Source organism: Ambystoma mexicanum, chromosome 10 (assembly GCF_040938575.1).
Source record: "Ambystoma mexicanum isolate Mex_15411 chromosome 10, UKY_AmexF1_1, whole genome shotgun sequence".
In the NCBI taxonomy this organism is placed as follows: Eukaryota; Metazoa; Chordata; class Amphibia; order Caudata; family Ambystomatidae; genus Ambystoma; species Ambystoma mexicanum.
Genome location: NC_090932.1, coordinates 1,099,581,984 through 1,099,608,750, shown reverse-complemented (window position 1 = coordinate 1,099,608,750; position 26,767 = coordinate 1,099,581,984). Strand labels below are relative to the sequence as shown.

The 26,767-nt window shown below is 43.4% G+C and overlaps 1 protein-coding gene across 1 annotated transcript in view; it reads right to left on the bottom strand.

Annotated features, from left to right (window-relative positions):
* Window positions 1-913: 913 nt before the first annotated feature.
* Window positions 914-26,767, bottom strand: part of TCF7L1 (transcription factor 7 like 1) — a 299,707-nt gene continuing 273,853 nt past the window's right edge. The window contains exons 10-12 of the mRNA XM_069618938.1: window positions 26,050-26,157; window positions 9,723-9,831; window positions 914-1,462 (exon numbers count right to left, since the gene is read on the bottom strand). Of these exons, the coding sequence (XP_069475039.1) occupies window positions 1,011-1,462; window positions 9,723-9,831; window positions 26,050-26,157 (669 nt within the window). The 3' untranslated portion in view covers window positions 914-1,010. The remainder of the gene's footprint in view (window positions 1,463-9,722; window positions 9,832-26,049; window positions 26,158-26,767) is intronic.

Sequence of the window (26,767 nt, the reverse complement as noted above, 5' to 3'; positions counted from 1 at the left end):
CATGCTCATAGGCAGCACTAACCACGAAGGAGACCGTTAGGCTTTTATCAGATCCCAGACACAGTTGCTTGCGTCCTTCAAAATCCTCAGGTATAAGTGTTTTCCATTTTATTCAATTCTCCAGGCATAAGGATGCTGTCAGTTAAGGTCTGTAACAATGAACCATGCAGCAAAACACTTTGGAGAAGGCCTTCTTAATTAGAAGGACGAGCCACAGAAATGTCCGATATACTGTGAATGTCACAAATTATGACTACCAGAAGATGTTTTGAGTTTATGTTGTCATCGCCAAGGAGGTAACTGCAAAATAACACACCGGGGATGGAACTGTAGAGAATCCACTGGCCTTCACAGATTTTTAACTCTTAAAGGGAAAGGCAATATTTTTCATGGGGAAAGAACAAAAACAAGAAAAATGTATTGATGAGCCTCAGTTCTTTAACACCAATATATTTTCTATTTGGTAAAAAACGTTCAGAGGTTTTGTTTGCAGAAAAAAAGAAAACAAAAATCAAGAAACTGTTGAAATGTTCATAGCACTGTAACAGACAAACACATTGGGGGAATAAAATACCAGAACACCTTGGAACAAGTCCAGGATACAGGAATACTTGTAGGCCTTTTCGACCCACTTAAAAAAGTCAGAAAATGAAGGATTAACATGCAAACGATGGGAAGGAAAAAAAAAGGAAAAATACAAAAACTAAATGTGCACTTTTGTATATACAATTCAGATTCACCTGAAATTAATTGAAAAAAATCTTTTTGAAAAAAAAAGTTTAGATCACCTACTTGAAAGAATGTCTATGTAAATGACTTTAAAAGAGGTAAACCACCTGTATCTAAAGTAACTTTACAAAATAGTTTAAAAAGTGGTCAAATATTGACCAATAAACATTTTTTTTCCTTTTTTAATATCTAATATTGTTGAAGCGATACACAGCAATGGTATAAAAAAAGTGATGCCACCCCCGTCCCTATCCCCCCCCCCAAGGTCCTTCAGCCACTTTTCAGTCAGATGATTTTGTAACCAATGAAAGAGGCTGCGATTGAAGTACTGGCAAAGCATGATGGGAATGAAGAGCAGCTTGGTATGAGGCCGACGAAGTCAATATGGATGTGGGCATTGAGGTCAGAGGTATAGGCCTGGAGAGGAGGGGCGAATGACTGCTGATGGGATTCCCCATGTGTCCCGTCAGGCTTGAGGATGATGCTGGCTTGGCCGACAAGAAGGCCGCTGAGTGTAGCGACATCTGTGCCCTGGCCTCAGGTTTCGTGGTCAGGGAGAGGGGCTGTGCCTGTTCTGAGTGGGTGGCGGCTGGAGCCGCAGGTGATGCCAGAGCAGTGGAAGGGGTGGCAGGTGAATCAAGCATGCTTCCATGTGATGAGGTCGGGCTGTCGCAGGACTTGTCAGATGAAAAGTACTGGATACATTGCTTCTTATTCTGAGAGCCGAGCGATTCTGGAAGAGAACAAAGCAGTTAGCCCCAGTGAAGAACAAACGTGCTTAGTACGCATTTTTGTTGCTGCGCGACAATGACTACAGGATTAATAGTGAAAGCCTCTCAACAGGCACCTGCAATAATAGCCACGAAGAAGCAAGATTGGTCTACTGCCAATTAAGAAATTGACATGTAAACCAGGACTTTCACCTGTTCTTTCCAAAACCAGCTGTGACGCTACTGGTGAATTCTGGCAAGACTTGTAACCTCCCAATAATTATCTAGCCAACAGATGTTGGTTTTAAAATCTGCTCATTGTGTTTCTATGCCACCCATCTTCCCAATCACTTACTTTCCCCAGGGTTGAGCAACTAGTCACATCCATATGTACATCCATTAATAGCTCTGACAAAGGACAATTCAAAATACACTCAAAAACGCACAAATGTATTATTTCTCCTATATAAGATGCCATACGAAGAACTAAGATACGATACTTAAGGCTCATTTAATGATCTGTAACAAGAGTGTACACTATGGTGTTTAATTCGTTGACATAGAAGTAGTACATCAAAATCACTACATACACAAAACGATCTTCAAGCTTAAAACACCAATCAGCATACAACTACACAGTACTTTCGAAATGCTCAATTCACATTTTTCATACAGTTCCGTCAGTCCTTTGTAAATAGGCGTTATACAACTTAGTTTATCCACTGTTATTAGAACACATTACAGAGAGTACAAATAATACAGCAGGTTGCACATTACAAAGCATTTACTGCGTGTTTCCCAGAAGGGTATCACAATGGCTATAGACACGCAATACTGGTTTTGACGGAGTTACTGTTGCACCTCTTTAATTTTCGGTTCAAGCATGAATTGGAGCAACATATTTCAACCTGCAAACTTCAGTGTACGCATTTGTGCACAAAAAGCAAATAAAAAGCAGGCAGGTCACTCAGCTACCCTCTTCTAGTGACAACTTTTATCATGAGAATATGGCAGACTTTGTTAGACCGGGAAAATACAAATAGCACCTGGGCAGTGCTGGGCTAGGGTATGCAAAACTGAGCAGACTAATGCTCGGCAGAACCCACCTTCAACTGACACAATAAAGGATTTCCATAAAGGTAAATTAGCTGCAGCAGGTCCCACAGAAAAGATCAGCACTTGGTGAAGAGGAATCCATTTTCAATGCAGGCTGACCTGAAGTGTGGTAACATACGTCTTGTTTGGCAATCTGATGTGAGGTTGATAGGTTGTGAGGTTGATAGCCAATCGAAAAGCATTGATGTCAGAAATGTACAGCAATTCTAACCTGGAAAAATGTGCTACCAAGGAGCATGTGCTGATAATAGACTGCAATGACATGCCACAAATCCTGTCAGACAGTTGCCACGATTAACAGTACTCACAGTATTTGGTTTGTATACTGGCATATCAGCACAGAAAGACGAACACAATTGTCCATCCTGGTCGATATAAAGTCATGATTCCATTTTTAAACGACAGGCGTGGGAACTAGAAAAAGCTATTTTCTGATGCAGAAGTTTATTTACTGACTGACAAGCAATGACAGTCACTCAGAGCAAGAGGCAACATTCCAATGTTGTACTTTCTGCCATTTTCTGGCGATTTATAGATCTCACACATTCAATAATGTGACTTTTGGTATCCTACATGCTGGTGACATGAGCTGGAGACATTTCCATTCTTCTCAAAGGGCTTGATTTCAGATATTTCCACGTTTCAATGTGATGGGCTAATGCCAGGCCAGATCCGAACATATTCCCTCGGGATGAAAAGGTATCCTACTCCAGGTATTTCCCTGTCCTAGACAACAAACAAGGTAACCACAAATAGCAGCAGCACCAAAGCCAAAACGTTCTTCTAGGGCAAACATACCTCCATTTCTACAACGGCACACCATAAGCTGCGTGCATAGAAACAGAGAGAGAACAGGTTACTTGCAATGGTTAAGACATGAAAGAGGGACATGGAAACTAGCTACACACAGTACACAAGTATCACAAGCTCTGCACACCAAAAAGGCCAAGTCAGCTACAGGGCACCCTGTGGCTGAGCAATGTTAACGGTAATGTAAAATGTGGTGCAGAGACAGTAGAAGGGACCACATGTCGTTTTCCTGTGCAAGAATGTCGATTCTTAAAAAAAGTAAACTGAATTTTGAAACTTGTATAAACAATCAAACCTACAGTAACCAAAACCAAGATGGAGAAAGGAAAACAAAACAACTGAAGAAAATATGTCAGGACTAACTAGTCTCTATAAGGAATACCAGACAAATAAACAGGTGTCAACCATGCCTTGTCGCCCAACATCATTCTTGATTAAGTAAGATGCAATATTCATTTACGTCTATATCTACGAGGAAGAAAAGGAAGCTGTACTATAGTGCAAGACAACAATACAATCAAGAGGCCCACCATCTGCAGTAACTAGGGTCCAAGCCATGGCTTATTGGTGTATGAGCAGGGTAGGGAATGAGGACGAGTGAATTGTACTGCTAGGATTTTTATTTGAAAGTTGTACATAATCACTCTGTCAGAGATTATTCCAATATGTAAGGCATGGTAGGTTCTCATGATTATACTCTGAGCATCTTTGTACCATAACGACTGGGCAGTCCTAATCTCCTTTATGAGCTCTTGCAGCTCTCCAAAACACTCCTGGACCTTGTACTCTCTTTAGTGATAAGCTTAAGACTGCTTTCCTTGAGACAGTCTCTCACATTCTTGTTTTTGGTCGTATATCGCTCACAGTCTTTAAATGCAACCTCTCCTAGGTTTGATAAGACTTTATCCAATTTTAGTTTTCCCTTCTCCTGGGTTCTCTGTATTGGATTATTACTTCTCTTATACGGTTCACTTGACAATCTTATCTCACAACACTTATTACATATTCTTGTGGCATGTTCTCTGCATTCTTCCACCCTGTACTCATGGGGCTTTTCCCCCTTCTTCCCAGGGTATTCCTTTCCAGTGTCTCTTTAATTCCATACCGGGTTATTCGTTGCATTTTTATTGGCTTCTCACGACTCCAGTTAGGCTGGTTTATTGTTCAGATCTCATCGTTATGACTGGGATGAGTTTCTCCAGTTATACTGTTGCCCTGGCAGCCTCCTACTTCACTTCTCCCGTTCTCCCTGGTACATTTGTGTATGCAGGGGAAACCTTGCAGGGCTCGGCACTCACTCAAGGTAATCGATTTTGTTGTCTGGATGCTCGGTCTTTGGTTTTGCCAGCTTTCTGTTCACAGCTTTGCTGTAGGCTTCTGCCATCTACGGACGCTGGAGGTAGGGAGCTGCAAGCGCTCCTCCTGCTTACGACAGTTTCAGCGTCGTTAGTCAGGCGTCTCGCCCACAATAGGTTCGTGGACACGCCACCACCTTGCATGCGATTCCTCTTCTTCTGCTTCCAAAGTCTTCCCCGTGGCTGGATTTGCCAACCCCCCTGGTGTCTCAAGATGGTGTTTATTGCTTTTCAGAAAGTCACAGGGTCCGTTCCGTAGGTTGCTTCTGCTCCACCGCTCCAAGACGCAATTACGTCAGGGGGCTCCCCTGCGCACCATACACCTTCTCCTCGTAACTCACTCGTAACAGTTAAATACACGTCTCTCCTTAAAAGAGACATCTACTTTTACTTTCGATTAATAGTTTGCTTCAGCATCGCCTTCAGCTAAATGTAAGGACACATTACTCGTCATAGCAGACAATCCCATATATGCTGATATAATGATTGGTCTAGGGAGTTCCTCATGGGAACGAGAGTCCTTGTCCCCGAAAGGGGAGTCACTCCCTGTGAGGTCCAACTTGCCGAGACCCATAGGGAAGGTCTTGCAGAGTGGGCTCATCTCCCTGACCCCAAAGGGGGTGGCTCTCCCTTGCGGATAAGTGACAAAAATCCCTGCTTTGTCATACTACTAAATTGTCCATGTGATTTAATTATTGTGAAATCATTCATATGCTTTTTTCCAAACAAATATTTTTCAAATTGTTATGTTATCCAATATTTATACTGAGCCCTTCAAATTGTCTGCAATGCTCCATTTTCCATCAATGTGTTCAAATAAATCATCTTGTACCATTAAATCAAGAATGTGGCCACTCTATGAGTGAGCACTGTGACTAAATATGTTAGGCCTCACATTTCCAAAAGGTTTAATACATGAAAAGCTGGTGGATTTGAAGGGTCTATCTGACCAAACAATAAAATCTCTCAGTAGAATGCAGGTTAAAATGACTGTATAACCGGGAGATAAAGGTGTGACTGCTCAAATGGAGCCATCGGGTTCAGGAGGTAGAGTAATGTGTTGGAGTAAGAATATTGACTTTGTAGAAATTCGGTCTGATCAGATCCAATGCATTTTAAAATGTACATGAACAAGTAAATCTAAAGTAACCATCAACAATATAGATGGTGATACTGTACAGGTGGTGTTTAAATTTCAGGTGCATAACTCCTCCAGGACTATCTATGTGGGTTTTTTTATATAATCAACAGTGGTCTCTTCATCTATTTTTTCCTGAGTGAATTTTTTTTTTTTTAAATGGAGAACTTGTTCTCACACTGCCTGCGATTACCCCTTTTTCTACCCCTTATGTTTGTTTTTTGGCTTTGAAGTGACCCACAAGTAACAGACCATGAAAGAAAGCACACTGATAAATCCATACAAATGAAAATACATGTTACCGCTAGGGTGAATCATTTTATATTCAGATATCTGAATGACACTGGTGAAACAGGCACTGAAGAGCAAGAAATTGGTAATTAATAGTAAATCCAGGTCATAGTGCAGATGGGTTTGAAGCCAGTTTTGTATTTAATGAAGGCTCCTTACATCATTTGATTGGACATTCACATGGAATACTCTAAGTGGGGATCACAGTACGTACTGGATTGTAATTACAGAAGGGTGAAGAGATGGTCTGAGCGTCATTAGGGGACCTAAGAACCACTGATTATGTTATTATTATTATTTTTTTTTTAAATACTGCACCGATCACTACTGTAGTAGTCCCAAAGCATGTAAACCTTGTCTGAGTTAAGATGCATTGAGTCCAGCCCAGGGACAGCAGGACCTTAGTCTGCTTGGATTCTGTTGACCAGAAAATGGTGTATGTAAGAAGAGAGATGTGCAGAAGAACATTGACAATTTCAAGAATGTTGTCCTCCCCCACCAAAAGCAAATGATCAATTGTCCTGAGAAACCATTGGCCTTGCCTCAGTGGAGGATCATGAAAGTTAACTTACACATTCCTTAGCAATCCATCATGGACTACGTGGGCGCTCTTGTGATAGTGACCGGGTCTGCTGTTTCGCTTTTTACTTGTATTCCAGTGGGAAGCTAATCTGTTGATTTCTGGTGATACTTAAAAGTCTGCACAACCTTGGGCTGGCGGTTGTGCAAATTCTTCCTTTCACTTCAGAGGAGGGGGTGGCACCACCAGGCATCAAAGGCTCTTCTTTTGCAATCTTCATATCAGCAATAAAGACTACCAACTGACAAGAAAATCATGTTGATGTAATCCACCTGCTCTCCTCCCTTTCTTACCCGTCATGGCCTCATTGCTGCCCTTACCACCTATGTCTACTATGATTTTTTATGATTTTATCTAGTGGCCAGATTGCTAACTAGTATCTCTCCCTGTTCCTCATAGTTAGGCTGATAATGTCTGGCACAGTATCCACCATTACACGGCAGTAACAGCAGCAAAACAAAATAGGAAGAAAATAAAAAAAGTAGGAAAAATGCAACAACCCCCTTTCCCGCCTAGTGATATTGATATTTCCGAGCACTTAACATAAAGTGAACATCACAAAGCAAAACATGCTACAACAATTAAAAATACAGACTATTGACAATGCAGCATCATGGAATACTATGACCTCTACTGATGCTGTAAAAACGGCATAAAAAAGGAAACTGCAGCGAGTGGCGTAGCGGGGGCACTTGCCATGTCCAGGGGTCACCCTGCCACAGCCTTCACTCTGACCAAAATCAGTGTGCGGGCTGGGCCTACTGCAGCTGTCTGGCAGGGCCAAAAGGTGCTGTTCTGCATCTGTTTCCCTGCACAAGCAGCTCAGTCTACACCTTCCTGATGCTTTCGGCGTGGAGGGCGATGTGTATTTGTGTATGTTGCGCACATGTGTGTCGTATGTGTATGCGTGTGTGCACGTGAATGGTGTATATTTATGTAGTATATGTATGTATGTAACAATGAGTGCTGTTGTGTGAATGATAATGCAGTGTGTGAAACTGTTCCTTGGTGGGTGTGCATGTGGAGAACGAAGTGAACGTGAGAGAAGGTATATGAGTGAGAGAGACTGGAGGGGGAATGAGTATGAATCCGATTATGTGTGCGTTAGGTGCTTGGGGGACCGGGAGCACGGAAGAATTGTTGACATTTCCTTAAAGTGCCATGGCATGTTTACTGGCATTTTTGGGCAGAGACAACTTGTTGAGTGTTATTAAGTGACTAGATTGGCATTTTGGTGGAGCTACTCTAGCCATTGCTTACTGTGTCATAACATGTTGTATTGACCATCTATGATAAAGCAAGCAAGCATGGTAATGTTATTAGGTAACCAGACTGGCATTTTGGTGCAGTCTAGCCATTTCTCTGACATTTTTTACTGAGCATGATAATGCCAGCATGATAAGTGTTCTGAGGTGTCACGACTGGTCTACCTTGGAGCCAGTTTGGACTTTTATTGTGGCATGGCATTGTTAAAAGCAAAGCCAACAGGAACATTTTCACGTGAGGGTATTGCCATATATTGGCAGTGCCAGCTTCTACATGTTTGCTTATAGTATCCATATTGGCATTATGCGCAAAACAAAATAGGAGTATGTTCTTATTTGGGAATACTGGTATGCAATGGTGTAACCAACACGGAAATGGGCACAACCAGCATCAAAATGTTTACTTGCATATATTGAGGAAAAATCATGAAAATGCATTGGAAAATGCTCCTGTGCACTGTTGTTGACTTGCATCTTTTGGATTGTCTAATGAGTTAACCTACAAAACTGATTGCAAACTGTCTGGCTTTTTACACAATTCGTATTAGAAAGCGTGTTGTAGAATGCAAAATGTTAACCCATTAATCAAATAATTTTCTCTGGAAGTTGGTGTTTGAGGGGCATGCATCCAACCTCCCTCCCCCATCACCAATTCGGGCTGCCTCGATACGCTCGGTCTCTCCTGCATACCTGCAGCAAATATTTTCGCCCCTCCAATTTAAAAATTCACCAACCAGCACTGGTGGCAGGTGCAGTTGGGTGCCATGGGCCAGGCACTGTCATTGTTTTTACACTAGGTGAAAAAGCAACAATTTGATTCAAAACATACTTACAGCTTTCGCCTAGCGCAGTGTGCGCATGATCATCATGGGAATTGCACATGTGTGCACACCAGGCCTGTCCAGAGTATGGCACATCCTGTGCTTTGCTTATGCGCTTGGGGTGGGGAGAACTCAGCATGGTTGCAGGGGGCTCCCACATTTTGTGTTACACCACTGACTACAGCGCACTAAGAAGACCTGTGATGCTATCAGGAGAAGGCAGCCTTTGACCAAGAAGAAAATTAAGAAGGTTCATATTTTCGTCATAGCTTGTTTGTCACTGAAACTGTTGGGAAATGGAGCCCTTACCAATTTAAGTTTTCAGGTCAGAGAACTCTTGCAGAGTTCATTCCAATTAGGAAGATAAAGCCATTATGGGAAGTAACCTATTTCTTAGAAGAAAGCAGGCTTGGCAGTCGAGAGAACTTACAATACTACATACATTACATAACCTTTACTGGTATTTGTTGGAGGAAGCCAAAGAATAATGCATACAGTGGCACACACCATCAAAGATCTTCTTTAAGTATTGCTTACAGTAGGAGAGCCTTGGCAAGGAGTAGGGCTCTAATGAAAGAGTAACAAAAACAATATGCTAAAAAGGATGGAGGCATTAAGGAATGTTTCGGGGCCATGAATTTAGATCCATTCCAGTTATCACCAAGTAATTCCTGCATCCAGCAAGTCGCATATCGTCTTACCAACAACCCATTTGTTTGGTTCATAAGCCACAAACTGGCCACATGGCTGCTTTCTTCCACGAGTCCCTATCTGCAGCACTATCTACATAAAGCTTATTTATACCACGCCCTTTTAAGCCTATATCCCTCAGGTGCTATGATTGGAGTCCCAGTTGACAACATGAACGGTTCCCCAGGCACAACGAAATAGGGAAACAAACACTTACTTTCTGCTTCGTGCATTTGCTGGTGCTGATGGTGGTGCTGCTGCTGGTGCTGCTGCTGGTGCTGCTGCTGCTGTGGCTGTTTCTCCCTCTTCCTTTTCTTCTTTTTACCCTAAAATGAGAACGCCAAAAGAAAGCAAATGGGTGAGACAAGTGGATCGAAAGTGCTGAACTAGGTAAAGCATTTATACTGATGCATAGGCCACTGATCTCACTTGCTTCATCTAATGTCTAAAACGGCACGAAGAGGCATAACCATGATATCCTAGGGACAGACATAGCTTCAAAGAACTTTACTAATAGGCTAGAATTCAAGTCAGATCGGCTTAACTTCGCAATATTAGGGACAAGCTACTGTACCAAGTGTTAGGGTCCCATGCCGACAAACATTAACATATTCAACCATCATTCCCTTCTGATGCAAAGTGAGACAAAAAACGTGGATCACTCAACGAGCAAAAGGAATGAAGAAAAAAGGCACTCTAGCAACCTTCCAAAAACTGTTTGGCGCTACAGAGGACACTATGTGCATTTCACACAACTTTAGTTTCATGTTCAAACCAATGCATCAAATATACAAGATTTCCAAGATCAGGAAGAACCACCCTATGCCGCAGGACACCTTCGGATGCACGAACACCAAGAACGAACGAGCAAGGTCGTCAGCATTCAGATTCTAAAGTTTCTCGGTGGCAGCAGCTCTTTTTCTTTAACCAAATAAATCAAAGGAAGAAGGGAAAAAATTAGGGGGAAAAAAGACGAGATCAAATTTAAGGGGCAGGACTGCCAGTCATTCTACCTGTAATTATATGTTGGGGGGAAAATACTGCTAAAGCACTGACAAACAGGTGGAGCCCTCATGTATGAGAAATAACACAAGCATGGGGAGTAAAGTGGAAATAAAAACACTATCAATATGCAGGGATTGTGGCAGAACCAAATGTGTCAATTTCCACACCGTGGGAAACAGATTATATTAAAGCAACTCTACCACAACCTAATTTTGCAAGTCTGCACCATTTATTTTACTGATATGATCTATCATGTACTACTGTCATTAGATCCTTACCTTTCAAGTTCTGTAAACCAGACGAGACCCCGAGTGCCCCCATCTATGTGAGAATGAGTGAACTGCGTGCAATGTGGAATACTGCCGTTGCTAGAGTACCAGCGTTTTTGGTCACTCCCTTTTGCTAGCTGAATTTCTGAATCAATATGGGTGGTTGAAGCTGCAGGAAAGCCTTGATTCTCTATCCTAAGTGGCATCATAGATAATTCGCAATGCACTATAATTTATTTCGTTTTTGTAAATATCTTTGTTTTTAATAACATGTTGCCACAGTAGTTTGCAGTAGATAAACGGAGAAGAATCCCCCCTAAAGGCAGATGCAAAGGGTAATTAATATTGGTGTTTCCACTACCTTCCTTTATACCCAAGTATTGCAGAGGTTTCAGTTGTTGAATCTTTAGATTTTAACGGGACAGATTATAATGCAAATATTGAGAGTAGCGACAGAGCACAGAACCTATGGGCCTGGGTAGTCAAAGAACTAGAGTAACTAGCCTTTCTTTACACCATTGTTTCATTAAATTCGAGTTCTTTAGTAACACATTAGAAAGTAGAACGAACTAGGAGATGGCGAGTGCAAAACCCGATGCCAGACCAGGTTTCAGAGGACAGATTGTACTTGCATTTCCCCTGGGATCTGCATCCAGCGAACGATACCGGCAACAGGTATTTGAATAGCGAATGTTATGTTATTTTGGCTGCATGAATAATGTTTATGGCTCCCCTTAGGTCCGTCTAAAGTGCTTACAGAGAACAGGGGGAAACTGAAGGCATTCTATGAAGGCTCTGGTTGGAGAAGTAAAAAGGTTGGTTGGTAGATTAAGAGCTTTTGTTTTTGGTGGGTTCCCACTGATGGTGTTACATTTTAGGAATGACATTTGCACCAGAAGTGAGAGGAAGCCCTTGAATACGTTCACAGTGGTCGATGCAACACACGAGCCAGAGAACCAATAAAGCAATATAAAAAAAACAGTCTGCTGGGAGCATTCCACTTAAGTGACAAAAAGTCTGGCGAGGTCACATTCCCTGGTGCGATCAATATAAAACATCAGAGTCAGCCTTATTTCCAGATCAGATGGAGGCTGTGAAAGGACTATGCGCAAACAAACCATCTCCGGTGAGCCAGTTCCTAACCTAGGTCACCAACCTGGCTTCCATCTAAAGGGTGTTCTAGTTTACAACATTTCAACGTGGAATGGTATTGAAAGCATCCCTTAATCACCCAAACAACTCAAATGTGTCTGCCTGCCAGAGAACATTTTATGCAATTTCTGTGCAGCATATCAAGATGAGGAAAATAAGGCCGCAGTCAAAGGCTGGGTCTGCAAGCTGCAGAAACCAAAGTCTCGTCAGTCCTCCCGAATTATCCACAAAGAGAATATACAAATATTAGACAACATACAGAATATTAAGGGCAGAAGGGCCACCAGGGGTATGCCAGAAGCATAACCATGCACCCCTTCAAAAATTAACTGCATATGGAATTTCTGGTCCTTTTGACATTCAGCAGATCATTCACAAGTTGTGAATATGATGATCTGGCGGTAGAAATTAGGGTTGTACTGAAGAGAATATACGTATTTGGCTGAATATCAAATAGTTTCTTCAGTATTCAGCTTCATGAATGAGAAGTGCTGGGTTGCAATGAACAAAATAGAAACTCAAAATACAGAGAACAATCAGCTGCACCAGACTAATATCACAATATATACATTTTATTAATAATCTTTAAAAAACATACAGATGCTAAAACCTAATACAGTATATAGTGTAAGTGACACCAAGCGAAATGCTCACAATTAAATTGTAACAGTTCATCACTAGTCCTGACCAGAATAGATTCAGATCCGGTCCCCACTTCTTTCATAATGTGGTGCATCTCTCTAGCTCTAACTAAAAATGTCTTTGAATTTGCAGGTACTTTCTATCAACAAATAGAGGGGACTGCCATGGGGGCCACGATGGCCACAAGCTTGGCAAACCGCTATGTCGAGTTTTTCGAGAAACAGTTTGTTTTTGCAGCTAACCCCTTTAGTAATAGCATTAAAGCCTGGTCACGCTACATTGACAATGTGCTTGTGATATGGGATGGCACACGAGAGACAGCAGCAGAATGTTTGAACTGGCTTAACAGCCTAAATAGACATCTTCAATTTACTCTTACCATAGAGCAAGAGGCGACTAATTTTCTTGACCTGACCCTACTCCATGAAAACGGCAAAATTAGTGTCAGACCTTTTCATAAAGATACAGAGAAAAATTCTCTTTTGCACTGCCAATTGCATCATATTAAACACCTGGGAGACAACTTGCCCTTCGGCCAATTTTTAAGGATAAAACGTAACAGTTCTAGCAAAGAGTCTTATGAAAAGGAAGCTCAACACCTCAAGGCGAAACTTTTGAATAGAGGCTACCCGAAGAGACTTATTAAAAAGGCGGCGAAGCGCGCTTTTAATAATAATAGACCAGCTCTCCTGGAAGACAAACCCAAAAAAAGCCTAGAAGATAGAATAGTGTGTGTGAACACATTCAGTAATCATAGTTTGGCCATTCGGAAGATCATTTCCAAACAATGGAGAGTGTTAAAAACTACAAAGTCTGATCCTGTTGTACTTCTTTTTGCTTATATTAAATCTACCTCTTTAGGTAATCGAGTTAGTCAAAGTAGATTTCGAAACCCTACAGTGCCCAAGACTAGTATTACTAGTCAATGGGGCCTTCCACCAGTCACGGGCCATCACCAATGCGGGCAATGTGTAGCCTGTAAAATGACATCAAGATCCCATGAAGTTAACATAGGTCATAACAGTTTGGACCCAGAAATCATTCTCGAATTGCAACACTGACCATGTAGTATACATGGTCATGTGTCCTTGTGGTCTCCATGACATTGGGAAGACCAACTGTAAAATCAAAATTCGGATTAATGAACATAAGTTGTTTTAAAAACAAAACACTCCAAATGTTAAATGTTAAAGGTATTTGTACCGCGCACCGTCACCAACGGAATTGGTCCCCAGGCGCTCTGGCAGATCTGTAAATGATAAGGTGCGGGTGGGTTAGTAAGGTGAAGAGGGAGTAGGATAGTGAGATGAGTGGTGTTCTGTTGGCAGCTTCAACTCGGTAGATGCTGAGCTTTGGTGTGGGTATCGGGTCTGTGATAGCCGCGTGTGCTGTTGGTCCGGCTTATGTGTTGTTGCAGTGTTGTGAAGTGCGTGCGGCTTGTTGTGCGAGAGATGGTTGTGTGAGTTTGAGTGAGATAAGTATGCAGAGTTTGAGCTTATATTGGTTAGTGGGTTACCTGACCTTTGGCATGCTAGCATTTGCAGTTCTGTCCCAGTGTGGCACCAGTTGACCCCCACAATTCTACCTGGATGCGGCGCGGGCCAATGTCTAGAATTCTATCTGGGCGTGGGCAAGCCAACATTCATAGTCCCGTCCAGATGCGGCGCAAGCTAGCATCTAGAAATCTGTCCAGGTGTGGGCATGCTGTCATTCGCAGCCCTATCTGGATGCTGCGCAGGCTGGTGTTCACAATTCCAAGTGTGGCCCACGCCAATATTCAAATTTCATCTAGGCGCGGGCTTGCTATCCTTCAATCAGTCCCATCTAGATGCGACGCAGGCCAATGTCCACAATTCTAGGTGTGGCCTGTGCCAGTCTTCAGGTTACGCATAGGTGCGGGCATTCTAACGCTCGAAGTCCTATCTAGATGCGACGCATGCTTATATTTCACTAATCTATCTAGGTGTGGGTATGTTGGCATTCAGCTTTCACCTAGGTGCGGGCATGCCAACACTCACGGTCCTATCTAGATGCAATGCATGCTGACATTCTCAATTCTGTCCAAGCGCCGATTGGTAAAACACTTTGTCGACAAAGCACATGGCTTTGAGAGCTTCAGCTGGACAGTGCTCCTTGTGGTGAAAGCTGACACCTTGGTAATTCAAAATCAAAAACTCTTACAGAAAGAACAACAACTTATTTTTCAAACACGTAGCAATGTTTATGGGCTAAATGATGCCATTGAATGGCACAAAGTTAAATAAGTCCAGATAGTGCATGGATAGACTATACTGTGCCCTGGTCTGTTTATGTTCTGCCCTGTTCAACTTTAACATGTTTTGGCCATTGGATCAACTAGTGCCCACTTTTTCTTCTTTACTATTCATTTCTGTGTTATGATGAGAAATGACTGGGCTGTCGAGTGATGGTACTCCTAGTTTCACCCTGCAGTTCCTCTCTCCACCACTAGGACAACTCCCCCACCAACAGACCTTCGATTTTGCAGAGACACTAACAAGGTACTTTCTCCTCCTTTCCTTGACTACCTCATGATGGCCGACGGCGTTGTGTTTATTCCCGCGGGCTGTCGGGAGTGCTTTTTACCTAAAACATGCAGCAAGGGGATGTGTTAACACTACCCTGCAAGACAAATCTCCCGAGTAGCGGATTTAATCGTGGCACACGCCAGACACGAAGACAACAAGTGCTAGTGCGGGTAAGATGACTAACTCCTAGGATATGTGAAACACTACGCTGCGGTGACACTAGTGTGTCACTCACAGTTTACACCAGCTGCTAGTCCGGTTTTTGCATTTAGAATTCAAAAATGTTTTTTTGCATTCAGAACACAAGACCATTTTTATGACATCCGCTTTCATTTTATTTCAGTGGATGCCAGCCTCTGGCGTTTGAATTCCTCTCTGAACCTAGTGAAGGAATTTATTTAGAACACGCCCTAACCGCGATGCCCTCAGAGACCACATTAATAATTTCTGGTTGCATAACCCTGATATCAAGGTAAGAGGTAGTTTGATTAATATCTTCTTCCTTGATAATATCTGGTACTACTCCTTTCCAGACTTTGCTATATGAGTAATCACGATACTGTGTGTTCCGTCTTCTATAATTGAGATTTAGAGATAATGTAGTGATGAAATTCTGGCCTTTACACTCATCAAATTGGCTTTTTAAGAAAGGTAAAATATTTTGTTTTGGATATTGGTGCACACTCACGTTTATCAGCTGGCTTCTTTAGGTTCTAAATAGTAGTTTTGATACAACCTGTATGTATCTCCACAGAAATTGAATCTGTAATGCACCATGTGCTTGAAGACGGAATAATATCCAGTCTTCCCCTGTACTACTTCCACCCTGATGCTAGGTAAAAGATGTATTTGTTTCTCTTTTTCCAAGCTAAACTAGATTGAATCTGTTTTCTCTGTAGTGAATACTTAGACTCACAGAGTGTGTGTTTTTTTTAAAATGTTTTTTCAGCAGCACCAACTTGGTTTGAGCACTTTGTAATGTTGAAGTGCCACATTGAATGCTAAACAGAAAGTGACGGATCAAAAACTTCCTCCTGAAGAAAGTTCTAAAGAAAATATACAAACTGAAACATGTCGAGGCATAACACCAGTGATTAGATCTACTTGTCTGCTTATTTGGGTCTCCATTGACTAAGAATTTTCCTCTACTCTATGTGTTATACTAAGGTGTAAATAGAGTTGTGCTCTAGTCCAATGAAAGACTAGTGATGAACTGTTACAATTTAATTGTGATCATTTCGCTTGGTATCACTTGCACTTTATATTGTATTAGGTTTTAGCATCTGTATGTTTTTTATGATTTTTTTTAAAGATTAATAAAATGTATATATTGTGATATTAGTCTGGTGCAGCTGATTGTTCTCTCTACTCTTACATTTTGTATTTTGTCTCTCTAAACCCTTCTTTAAGGTAGAGATGTCTTTACTACCCCAGGGAGTAATTGTCCTGAAGGGGTTCCTCCTTTAGTATATTTTGCAAAATAGAAACTGCCAGGTCTCCAGATAAGCATCGTACCAGGCCTTTTTGCGCATTTAAATCTTGGAAATACACTGATGCAGGTGGCTTCATAGAAACTAGAGCATCTTGATTATCTGCTTGGATGAAATCGCAGGCCTTAGGGAAGCAGTCTAAAAACAAGATATTTGCGCTTTTAATTGTCAGTAGTAAGATTGAAAACTTAGTAATAATTGGGAAGTATCCTTTGTAACAAAGAAACCATTTGTTTTAGTTAATAATCCATGCTTGCATGAGTTTTCTCCGATCCGCATCCTCCGAGTCCCGGCACCAATGAAGGTAAAGCCACCCAGTGGTAGCTTTTGTTTACTACAGCTGGCTGGTTTTTCCTTCATTAGTGCCGCAAAAGCCAAAGCGAGCACATTGGCGGGCATCCATTTCACGAAATGGATGCCCCATGTGCCATCTTTGAGCTTGAATTGCTCAAAATTTTACATAGGGACTTCGAAAAAAAAAAATGGCAATCTTTTTTTTATATTGTCGATCTATTTTTGAAATAAAAAATGTTGGCCGTACCATTCGTTTAAGATATTGTGATCCTCTCCATTATTGACATTTTGTGTATACATATGTTTATTTCTGTGGAGTGTGAGCCTTTTTACATTATGTTTTATATTGTCATTAACATGGATTTTAGTGTTTGATGTGTGTGATATCCCCTTTATAAGGGGCGGCAGCAGCAGGGATATGTGGTGTGGAGATTTCGATAGGCAACAATAAAGCAGTGATGAGCACAAGACAGGACGGGAAGTGTCTGAAATTGTGAAACCTCTTTCATTGATGTTGGTCTCAGACTGATGTTTAAGGTGATCCAATCTTTGGAACAGGACATTATGAACTGTTGACAGGAAAAAATAGCGAAAAAAGCATGCGTCACTCAGTGAAAAGGTCCACATTAATTGTTTTAAGCTGGGAAAAATGCTTTAACAGACATCAGAGAGCTCTGCAATGTGTGGCTTTAAATGGGAAATGTAGAATTCCTAGTAAAAAAATGTCTGAAAGGAAAGTGAATGTAGCCTTCCCTGAAATGGCTCATGAAAGTGCATTGACCAAATAAAGCCCAAACATTTTTTTTTGACTGGTTTACCGAAAGATCATGCACGCAAACAAGCACATTGCTGGCCATCAGAAGAAGTTCAATATTTTAGGTTTGACACTGTGGTGAGATTCCTCCAGTCCCAAATTAAGCATATTATGGTGAATTCTCCCTCAGTCAACCATTATGCATTCCCAAAAACGACTTCTTCGGTACAGTTTCCTGTATTACTGCCTGCCTTTAATGCCGTCTTGAATCCGTTCTCAGCCGTGTCACACCTGGAGAGGACCCGACAACGTACAGCTATGCCTGAACCCTGGCAGTTATAAAAGCATCTCTTAAACGGGTAGCATTCAACTAAACATATAGAGGCATGGTCATGTTTTTAACAGTGTCAGAGCAAGAAATAGAGGAAAATTCAAGCGATGGCAATGCTGCAGGAAGCTGGCAGAGTTTGCAGCAGCACTGACAATATTACATTCTATCCGAGAAACACAAAAACCTTTGGCTATACAGCAACAACAGGAGGTGGCAGAGCATCTTAGAACTGATATTATGTTATGATAAAGGTTCTTATACCATGCACTGTTGCCACCTGCATGGTTTCTTGGCGCGCTGAAGGATCTGTAAAACAAGGGGGAGGGTCGGGAGGTTAGTGGAACTGAGCGGGAGAAAGAGTAAGAGCTGTGATTTGCTATTGGAAGATTCAGTTCAGTTGACACTGCTTGCTGAGTGCAGGTGTGTTTCAGTTGGTATTCGCCATCTGCTGTTGAGCGAGGCTATGTGTGGTTTGTTTCGTTGCTGTGGTGACGTGCATGCGGTTTGATGTGCTGTAGAGGTATGGTTGTGTTTAGTTCAGAGTTTGAGAGGTGAATGCAGAAGAGTGAGTCTTTAGTAAGGTTGGTTAGTGGCTGCGCTCTTTTCCTACTACTGCTGTTATGACTAATTGTGGCCCATATTCCTTCCCCTGTCGTAGATTCTGGTGTGCTGAAATTACCACCCCACAGTACCTGGCCTGTGGGAAAATGTCTACATTTGGGACACACCAGCAAGTAGAAAAGAGTCGGATCTGAGATACCTGGCAAGTGGGGAAAAACCGCCTACATTTGAGACTACCCACAGTTGACACACAGCAGTGAATGGAAAACTTCTTACTAGCTGGCTAACATCAGTGTTATGTAAAGTAATAAGGGTGGTAGGAATTTTAATGGAATGCAGTAATTGCTGTACTCCCCACCCAGACCACACTTACCTCATCAGTCGCTGCTGGCTGACGGCGGCTGCCTTCACAGCCAAACATGGTCAGGAGCTGCTTTTTTAAGGAGCTGCCCTTTGCCTTGGGGCCCTCAGCCAAGGGCTGCCTTGAGGGACGGTCCTAACAGGGCAGCAGTGCCAAATCACGGAACAGAGGGAGGGCTGGACAAGAACCAGGTCAGCGTGGTGAGGCAAGTGGGTTAAATGGCACAGGAAATACAGATATTTAAAAGGAAAAACAATCAATGGAAAAAAAAACACTATGGGGTGCACAGTGCAAAAACTGCACCAACTTACCGGCAGGCAATGCAGATGGAAATGCGCTTGTCGAGTGTGCACTGTGGATACATCCTCATCTATGTTGTTACCTGGCAGCAGGGCCCAATCACGGAACGGGGGCGGGAAGGGAGGCATGCAGGTGCGATGGACAAGAAGCAGGTTAGGGGTGTTGAAAATGAAATTATTTTTATTAATTAATATTTGTGGTACGCAACACGCCCGCAGGCCTCATTGCGCAAAAGGAGCCGGGTCATAAGGGGGGAAAAAGGAGCAAGACCGAGGATTGTGGAGGGTGGTGAAAATGTAAATGTGCGAGAAGAGCAGTTAGAAAGAAAACCAAAATCAATGGAAAAGTGCACTATGAGGGCACTTTGCAAATACTGCACCAACTCACCGGGAGGCAACGCAGATGGAAAATATCGGAATATAATTCCAAGAGATTAAACTGCTTGAAATAAACACACGTCTGGCTGATCAGGCATAATTAAATTTGCCTAATCAAGATGAGGAATCCTTAAATGTATGCTAGGAAGTTTCTCTATTTGTGGAATTTTGGAGTGACCCTGCATATGGTTCTTTTGAATTAGCACAAAAAAATTAGCAAATTAGCAAAAAGCCTATCAGGCCGTTCGGATCACAGAAATAACGCTGCATTCTTAGATAGCAGTTGGATGCTCTTGCCGGTCCCTGATCATATCTCGCCCTCCAATCACCTGTGTTCGGGAATCGTGCCACCACAGAGACAGAGACACAGACACAGACACACAGACACCCTGAAATGTGAAAGTAGGAAAATCCATTTAGAGTGTGTGACTCGCCTCAAATTGATATATATATATATATATATATATGATCACACCCTCTCTGTGGCTGTTTTTTTCCACAAATCAGAAACACCTGGTCTTTACCCTTGCTAATGGCAATAAATAATCCCTTGTGACAAAGTTATCTGTTCCTTGTGGTGAGGGTTGGGAAGGGGGCGGGGGGTGGAACAAGGAGAATGGGTGCTGCACTTATCCCGTTATACTGGGCTCAAGGGTGGAGTAGGGAGGGATCCCGGGATCAATTACATCTTGCCCAGAACAAATGTAGGAGGGCTTGACCCAAGGGGCTTCAATGTGGCTGTGTTCCTTTAAGGGAAGCCCAAGCCTGGAGTGCCCCTTGTCGTTCACCCATCTCAGACACCCTCCTAGGCCATCAGCATCTGGTAAGCAGCATGTGTCAAAAGTATTGCTTACACACTGTATCCAGGAGAGGGTTCATTCCTACCAACTGTGCAGTCTTCCTGCAGCCAGCGCAAGTGTGGAAGAGCAAGCTGATCAATGGAGCTTCAGCAGTTCTGGCTCCTTGGACACATGTGAGGGAAACAAAACCAAGTTGGCAGTTCAAGCTTTTATTGGCTTGCACCGTCGAGACCTGGTGCAGCCAGACAATGAGACTATGGATAAACAGAACTAGCACAATTGAAAACTGTTAGATTAGGTCGGGGGGTAGGTGGTAGAGTCAGCCACAGAGGCGGGGTCAGGATAAAACACACACACGTGCGTAGAAGGGTGTTTAGACAGGGAGTTTGTTTGGGAGAGGTTGGAGGAGGGAACAGATAGAGCAAAAGGACAGGAGGAAAGGTGTGACCTGAAAAATACCATCAGAGAGAGCAAGAAAAAGTGTTTAGAGAGAAGGGCTTATCTGTTCAGAGACGTATAAGGTAGTAGAAAGGATACGGGCAAACCCTGAAACAACAAAGCAGGTCACTAAATGATGAGGAGGTGCAGAGAGAGCGAGAGAGAGCGAGAGAGCGAGGGATCTTGCACACTGCTGGCCGAAGATCCAGGTCATGCGAAACTGAAGTGATATAGTGAGAAGTCAGTAGAATCAATCATACGGCTGCCTCCTGTCTGCTTGGGTAAACTGGCTCAGACTCATGTTTGACACCGATCCAGCAGCCGAAGTATTCCGCAAATGAAGGGAGTACTACCCAAATGAAAAGGTTTGACACAATCCCAATCCCTGTGCACCACGACAGATATGCCAGACTGCATCTGTAGCATTCAAATGGCAGGAAATGCAGCTTGTAAAAAGCGACTTCGCTCGTCTGTCCTTTATGCTTCTCCAACATATTGGGAAAACCGATAAGAAAAATGTTATGTTATGGAGTTTTGTAAAGTGCGCGGTCGCCCGGAGGCATCATAGCGCTGGAGAGGAGGAGCCCATAGAGCCAGGCACAGGAAAGAGCCGGGAAGGCGAACAATAAAATCAGAACAGGAGAGTCTTTAAGGCTTTCCGGAAGAGCAGGTGATTAGGTAGAAGTTTCATAGGGAGAGGGAGGGCATTCCACAGCTGGGCGGCAGCAATTGAGAAAGCCTGCCCACCCCACCCCCGCAACCCGGGAGAGCCGAAAAGAAGGCACACAAAGCAAGCCGGATGCTGCCAACCGCAAGGAGCGATTTGGGACATAGCGCACAAACTTAGTGCGCAAGTATTCCACGCCTTGGTCATGTAGAGTGTTAAGACAGATTTCTGAACTCTGACCTGGTGGGCAGAGGTACAGAAGGCCAGCCTAGTTTCTTCGAACAGGGTAACCTTCTGGACAAGCCAGACCAATCAAGGTAGCTTGGCGGCGGTCAAGACTAGGTCTCAGGAGGGATGAGGCTGACTGAAAGACCTCAATGAGCACACAGAGTAAAGGACACTTATAAATCACTCCCAGTCAGGTGTATATATATATATCAAACATACAAATACATTTATTCCAAGGCCTTTGCAATTCAACTCACAGCAATACTATTAAACCAATACAATCCTATCTATAAACATATATACAAGACCAATGGGTCTAAATGATGGGTGCGCCAAATGGGTCCACAACCTAAACAGGGAAGGAAGCAGGCAGTGCAAATAGTCTTTAGGCCCTTCTGCATCAAACACAGTCCTAACTGAAAGGCAGTCCAATCCCTAAGACGAGGGGCGCCTAATGCGCAAATGTACTTGCGAGGTTGCCGCACACAGTAGTACAAATGGGTGAAATAGGGTCTTTTGTAGGGCCTGTAGCAGCTTTGGAAGGTAGATGAGGTGATGCAGAATAGGTTCCCACTATTCGAGGAGGCCCTCCAATTGAGGGCAGAGTCAATTCCAAGAGTTGGGAATAGTTCGCACTAGCAGTGGAAAGGAGAGGGGCCCTCAGGGGCAACTCGTGTGTAAAAATGGATGGATGCGCTAGCAGCCACCGGTTAGGGTTGCAATTACTCACCGACCCCTGGCACATTCCGGACCAAACTTTGGCTGTCGAGTCCACTTCGGTTTCAGGTTCAAAGGCGGCAATCTCGCTGATCTGTGGTTTTCAGCGACAAAGATACAACGTTGATTCCCCTACGGGACAGTGGCGATTTCTCCGCTCCTGGTGGATGTATCAGGCCAGTTCCACTGTAGCAGGCTTCAGGGCACAGAGGACCACATCTGCAATGAACTTCCAAAGTTCTTCACCACGGCTGGGCGACACAGTAACTGCGTGTACTCCGGTTCGGCACACTCAATTTACTCCATACCTCGGAACGCCAAGTGTACGAAATTCGGCGTGAGAGAGCCGTGAACACAGCTTAAGGTGTACCAATTTTCAAGGGACTCCTCGAAACGGTGGCGGTGACAGAGCAAAGGTCCTGCGTAAGCTGGTAAGCCCACTGGTTGGCCCAGGGACACTTCCGAGGAGGCTTACTTGCAGGTTCTGATGAAGGTGCTGAGAATAGTTGGTCCCACTATTCCAATGGGTCGAAGCGTCTTCACAGACCTTCTAGTACGACAAGATGCAGAGGGGTCCCACGGGATGACAGCTGGCTCAGGGTGCCAAACCTTCCAGCGGATCACCAGCGGTTCCTCGACTCGGCTTTGTAGTTTCAGGATACTTGGATCCTATCCTTCATTCAGTGAGAACTCCAGAGATCGTCATGGTATGGGTATTTGGAGCCTTCTCTTTTCCAAAATCTCCTTCGCGCCAAAATGAAGAGGACCCAATGGGAGATCTGCTCATATGTAGGCATTCAACACATGGACCAATCATGGACCACTGTGGTCCCAGGCATTCACAGCACACCAGGCTATCTGGCACCCAGGATGTGTATTGGAACTACACAGTACAGCCCACATCCTGGGGCATACACACAAGGGATGCAGAAGCCTGCAAAAGCTTGGCGTTTTGCAGGAGAATACATGCCCAAATAAGGACTGACCCGGGTCAACTCGACCCGGGGCAGGTGAAGGGGCAAGATGGCCAAAGGACAGTACAAAGAACCTCGTGGCATGGTCATTTTGGAGCCAGGTCACCTATTTGTGCCAAATACGGTATCTGCGGTTTACCTGGCAGGAAAGGGTTAAAAACATGTAAAAAGATAAGCTGCCACCAGCCCTGTCCAAGGCAGTTCTAATAAATCCTTCAAGAGTATGTAGGGCCTTTGGAAATTACTATTAGAGCCAAGAGCGCTGTACTGCAAGGTACCTTGTGCACTTGTTACATGTTGCAGAAAGGTTGCAACATGGACACAGACTAAGGGAAACAAAGTCTCCCAGACTGTCTTTAAGGACAAGTGAAGTTTCCCCATGAGCGAAAAGCCCAGAGGGGTGCAGCAGAATGCTGTGCTCCTCTGGCAAAGTGAGACTATGGTGTTTAAACAGAGCAAAATGTTGGGCGGTACACAATTGGAGGGAAAATTAAACATGAAATGGAAATCTTTCCTAGCAGAGGGTGCAGTGAACAATGCAAAGTGACTTAAATTAAATGCACTGGGCCACTGGGAGCCAGTGCAGGGAACGCAATACGGGGGTGATCTGAGCCCCGGTTGCCACCCGAGCCGCCATGTTTGGAAGACGTTGCAAGCGGCCTACCAGCCCCTTAGGCTGGCCCAGGTAAAGGGACTTACAATAGTCTAGTTTACTCATAATCATGGTGGCTACAACTGGGGGACGTAGTGCGCCCGGGATCAGATGGAGTGTCTTTCTCAAAATGTTCAACTGAAGATGTCCAGTCTGGCATAAGGCAGATACCTGAGCTGCCATTGACACATTGTCGGACATAAGAACCCCAAGATGTTTTACTTTAGTAGAGGGCGCCGGGAGTGGGCCCAGAGAAGAGGGCCAAAAGGAGGAGATCCAGAGTGTAAGAGCAAGGGGGGAACCCACCACCAACAACTCCCCATTCAATTTCAACCAGTTGTGGCCCATCCACTCACCCACGGCCGTCAGGCACTTATGCAGACACGCTGACACCTCAGCCTGATCGAGACGGATCAGAAGCTGGGTGTCGTTATCGTAGGCGTACGAATATCACCTGGCGCCAAAGGAGCGGATGAGGCGCACCAGCAGGAAGATATAAATATTGAAGAATGGAGAACAGAGCAGACCCCTGAGGAACACCACAGCTGAGGTGGCAGGACGTAGAGGTGAAAGGAGGAAGGGAAAGAGTTTGAGACCTCTCAGCCAAGAAGGAGACAAACCAAGCCAGTGCCTGACACGAAACACCAATCAATGATAGGAGCGCATTTGAATGATAAGGATTTAATGACCATAAAGAGTGCCTTAGGCTGATTTAAAGCATTCTCAATTATTTGGGCAAAATAGGCTTTCTTAGCCATTAGAATGTCCCCCGAATAGGCAAAGAGCGAGGCCCTGTAATTGAGTCTATCAATAGGGTCATATTTAGAGGCCCATTTACGCTCCAATTTCCTCCTCCTCCCCGACTTAGGCGTGCGGATCTGAGAACTATGGCTGGGGTGCGGGGGCAGCCTGCCGGGTTCGAAGAAGCACAGAGGGGAGACTTCATTAGCGGCGGTCAAGAGTGAAGTAGTTAAAAGATCAAATAGATGGTCCTTTGGCTGCTGCGCATTTGTCCTTAACAGCCCGGACCAGATTCTGTAAATTGGCTGACCGCCTGCCCTACAGATTATACAAGTATACAAGTCCCCAAATGGTGATCGGTCCAGGTCATAGGCTTAACTGATTGAAAGAGAGAGAGAGAGAGGCTATGTAATAGCAAAAACAACATCCATAGTATTACCATGCTTGTGAGTAGGTCCATCCACCTGCTGAGGCAGATCTAGGTCCCTCAGAGCATCATAAAACAGATCAAGAGCAGACATCCTGGGAGCATTAAACTTTAGATTCAGGTCACTGAGTATTATTAAATTAGAGTACTTGGTTTGCAGATCGGCAATAAGATCAACCAGGGGTTCCAGTAAACCTGCATACAGGCCAGGGGGGTGATAGATGACCATAATGTAGCAAAGACAAGGAAAATAAGATTGAAGAATTCTGAGGCGACAATGGAGAAAACCAAAGCTGCCATCAAAAGGGTTCAGTCACAGAAAGATTCCAAACTTAAATGCCCTCAAAAGATTTCATATAAAGCATTAAACTAAACTAATCTGCCTCGTGAATAGAACAAAAGCGCAGTTAGCATTTCCAATTTGCCATAAAACCCTCAATAGCCACTCAGGAGGGGCGCCTGAACACCATTGTCAAGCTAATCAATTCCTGGTTAGCAGTTATGGTAGACAAAAAAGGGACAATCAACTTTTTTTTATTTTATAGTGACCTTATTCAAGAGGAGACCAGATTCATAGAACAGGGCTTTGTGGCTGACCGGATGTTTCCTACTTCTTTAGCCATCAAAGCCAAATGTATTGCTATGCCTTTAAATTGAAACACAAAATGTGGTCACATAAAATGAAACCCTAGGAACGTGATTGGATCAATTTAAGTAATGGCTTTTCACGGTTTCGGCCAAGAGACTGGAGTCATTGTTAACGGACCTGCCATACACACTTCCCATCACAGACTTAAAAGGCCGAAAATATGACTTACGTAGTTATCACGTGCAGACCACGTGGGATAGAGCTGAGAGTGCAGCTGCCGTTCTTTCCGTGCTAGCTCATAGTACTTTGCCTGCTCTTCTCTGGACAGCGAATGCCACTGAAAACGGACAAAATAAAGAGGGCAAATTATTTTGAAAATCAAAGCATCTTGATCAGAGCATAATAATTTCACATGAAAGCCAGGCGAACACGGGCATTCAAGGTTTACAGCAACGATTTGAAAAAGATATTGACAACAATGAAATTAGACTTTCGAAAGATCTAATGTGTTAATGAGTATGTTAAGGTTGAAGTACACAGTGCTATAATAATTTCACATTGGCCCTCAAAAGGAGGTACGCTTCGAGACGTTCTTTTGGATGAATCCCAGTGTGTCCAGCGCTACCTAAAACGCTTGACTCAATCAGCATCAAGTTGGCCTGCTGCACAACTCGTTAAACGTTTATGGAAGAGAAAAAAAAGAAAAATAATAAGCACAAAATTCCTTTGTCTGAACTTGACCTACTTTGCTATTTTTGGAATACACGCTAACAGACATCCAATTGTGTAATTAAAATCGCACGAGTTTTTCAAAGCAAAGATTCTAGCTTTCAATGCAAAAGTGTTTACAATCATGTGGCCAGTTACATAGTTCTGTGCAAACGCTTTAATAGATTTGCCTCAGCCCAGTATAGGCACTTTTCACGAAGCTTTATTTTAGCTTGGAG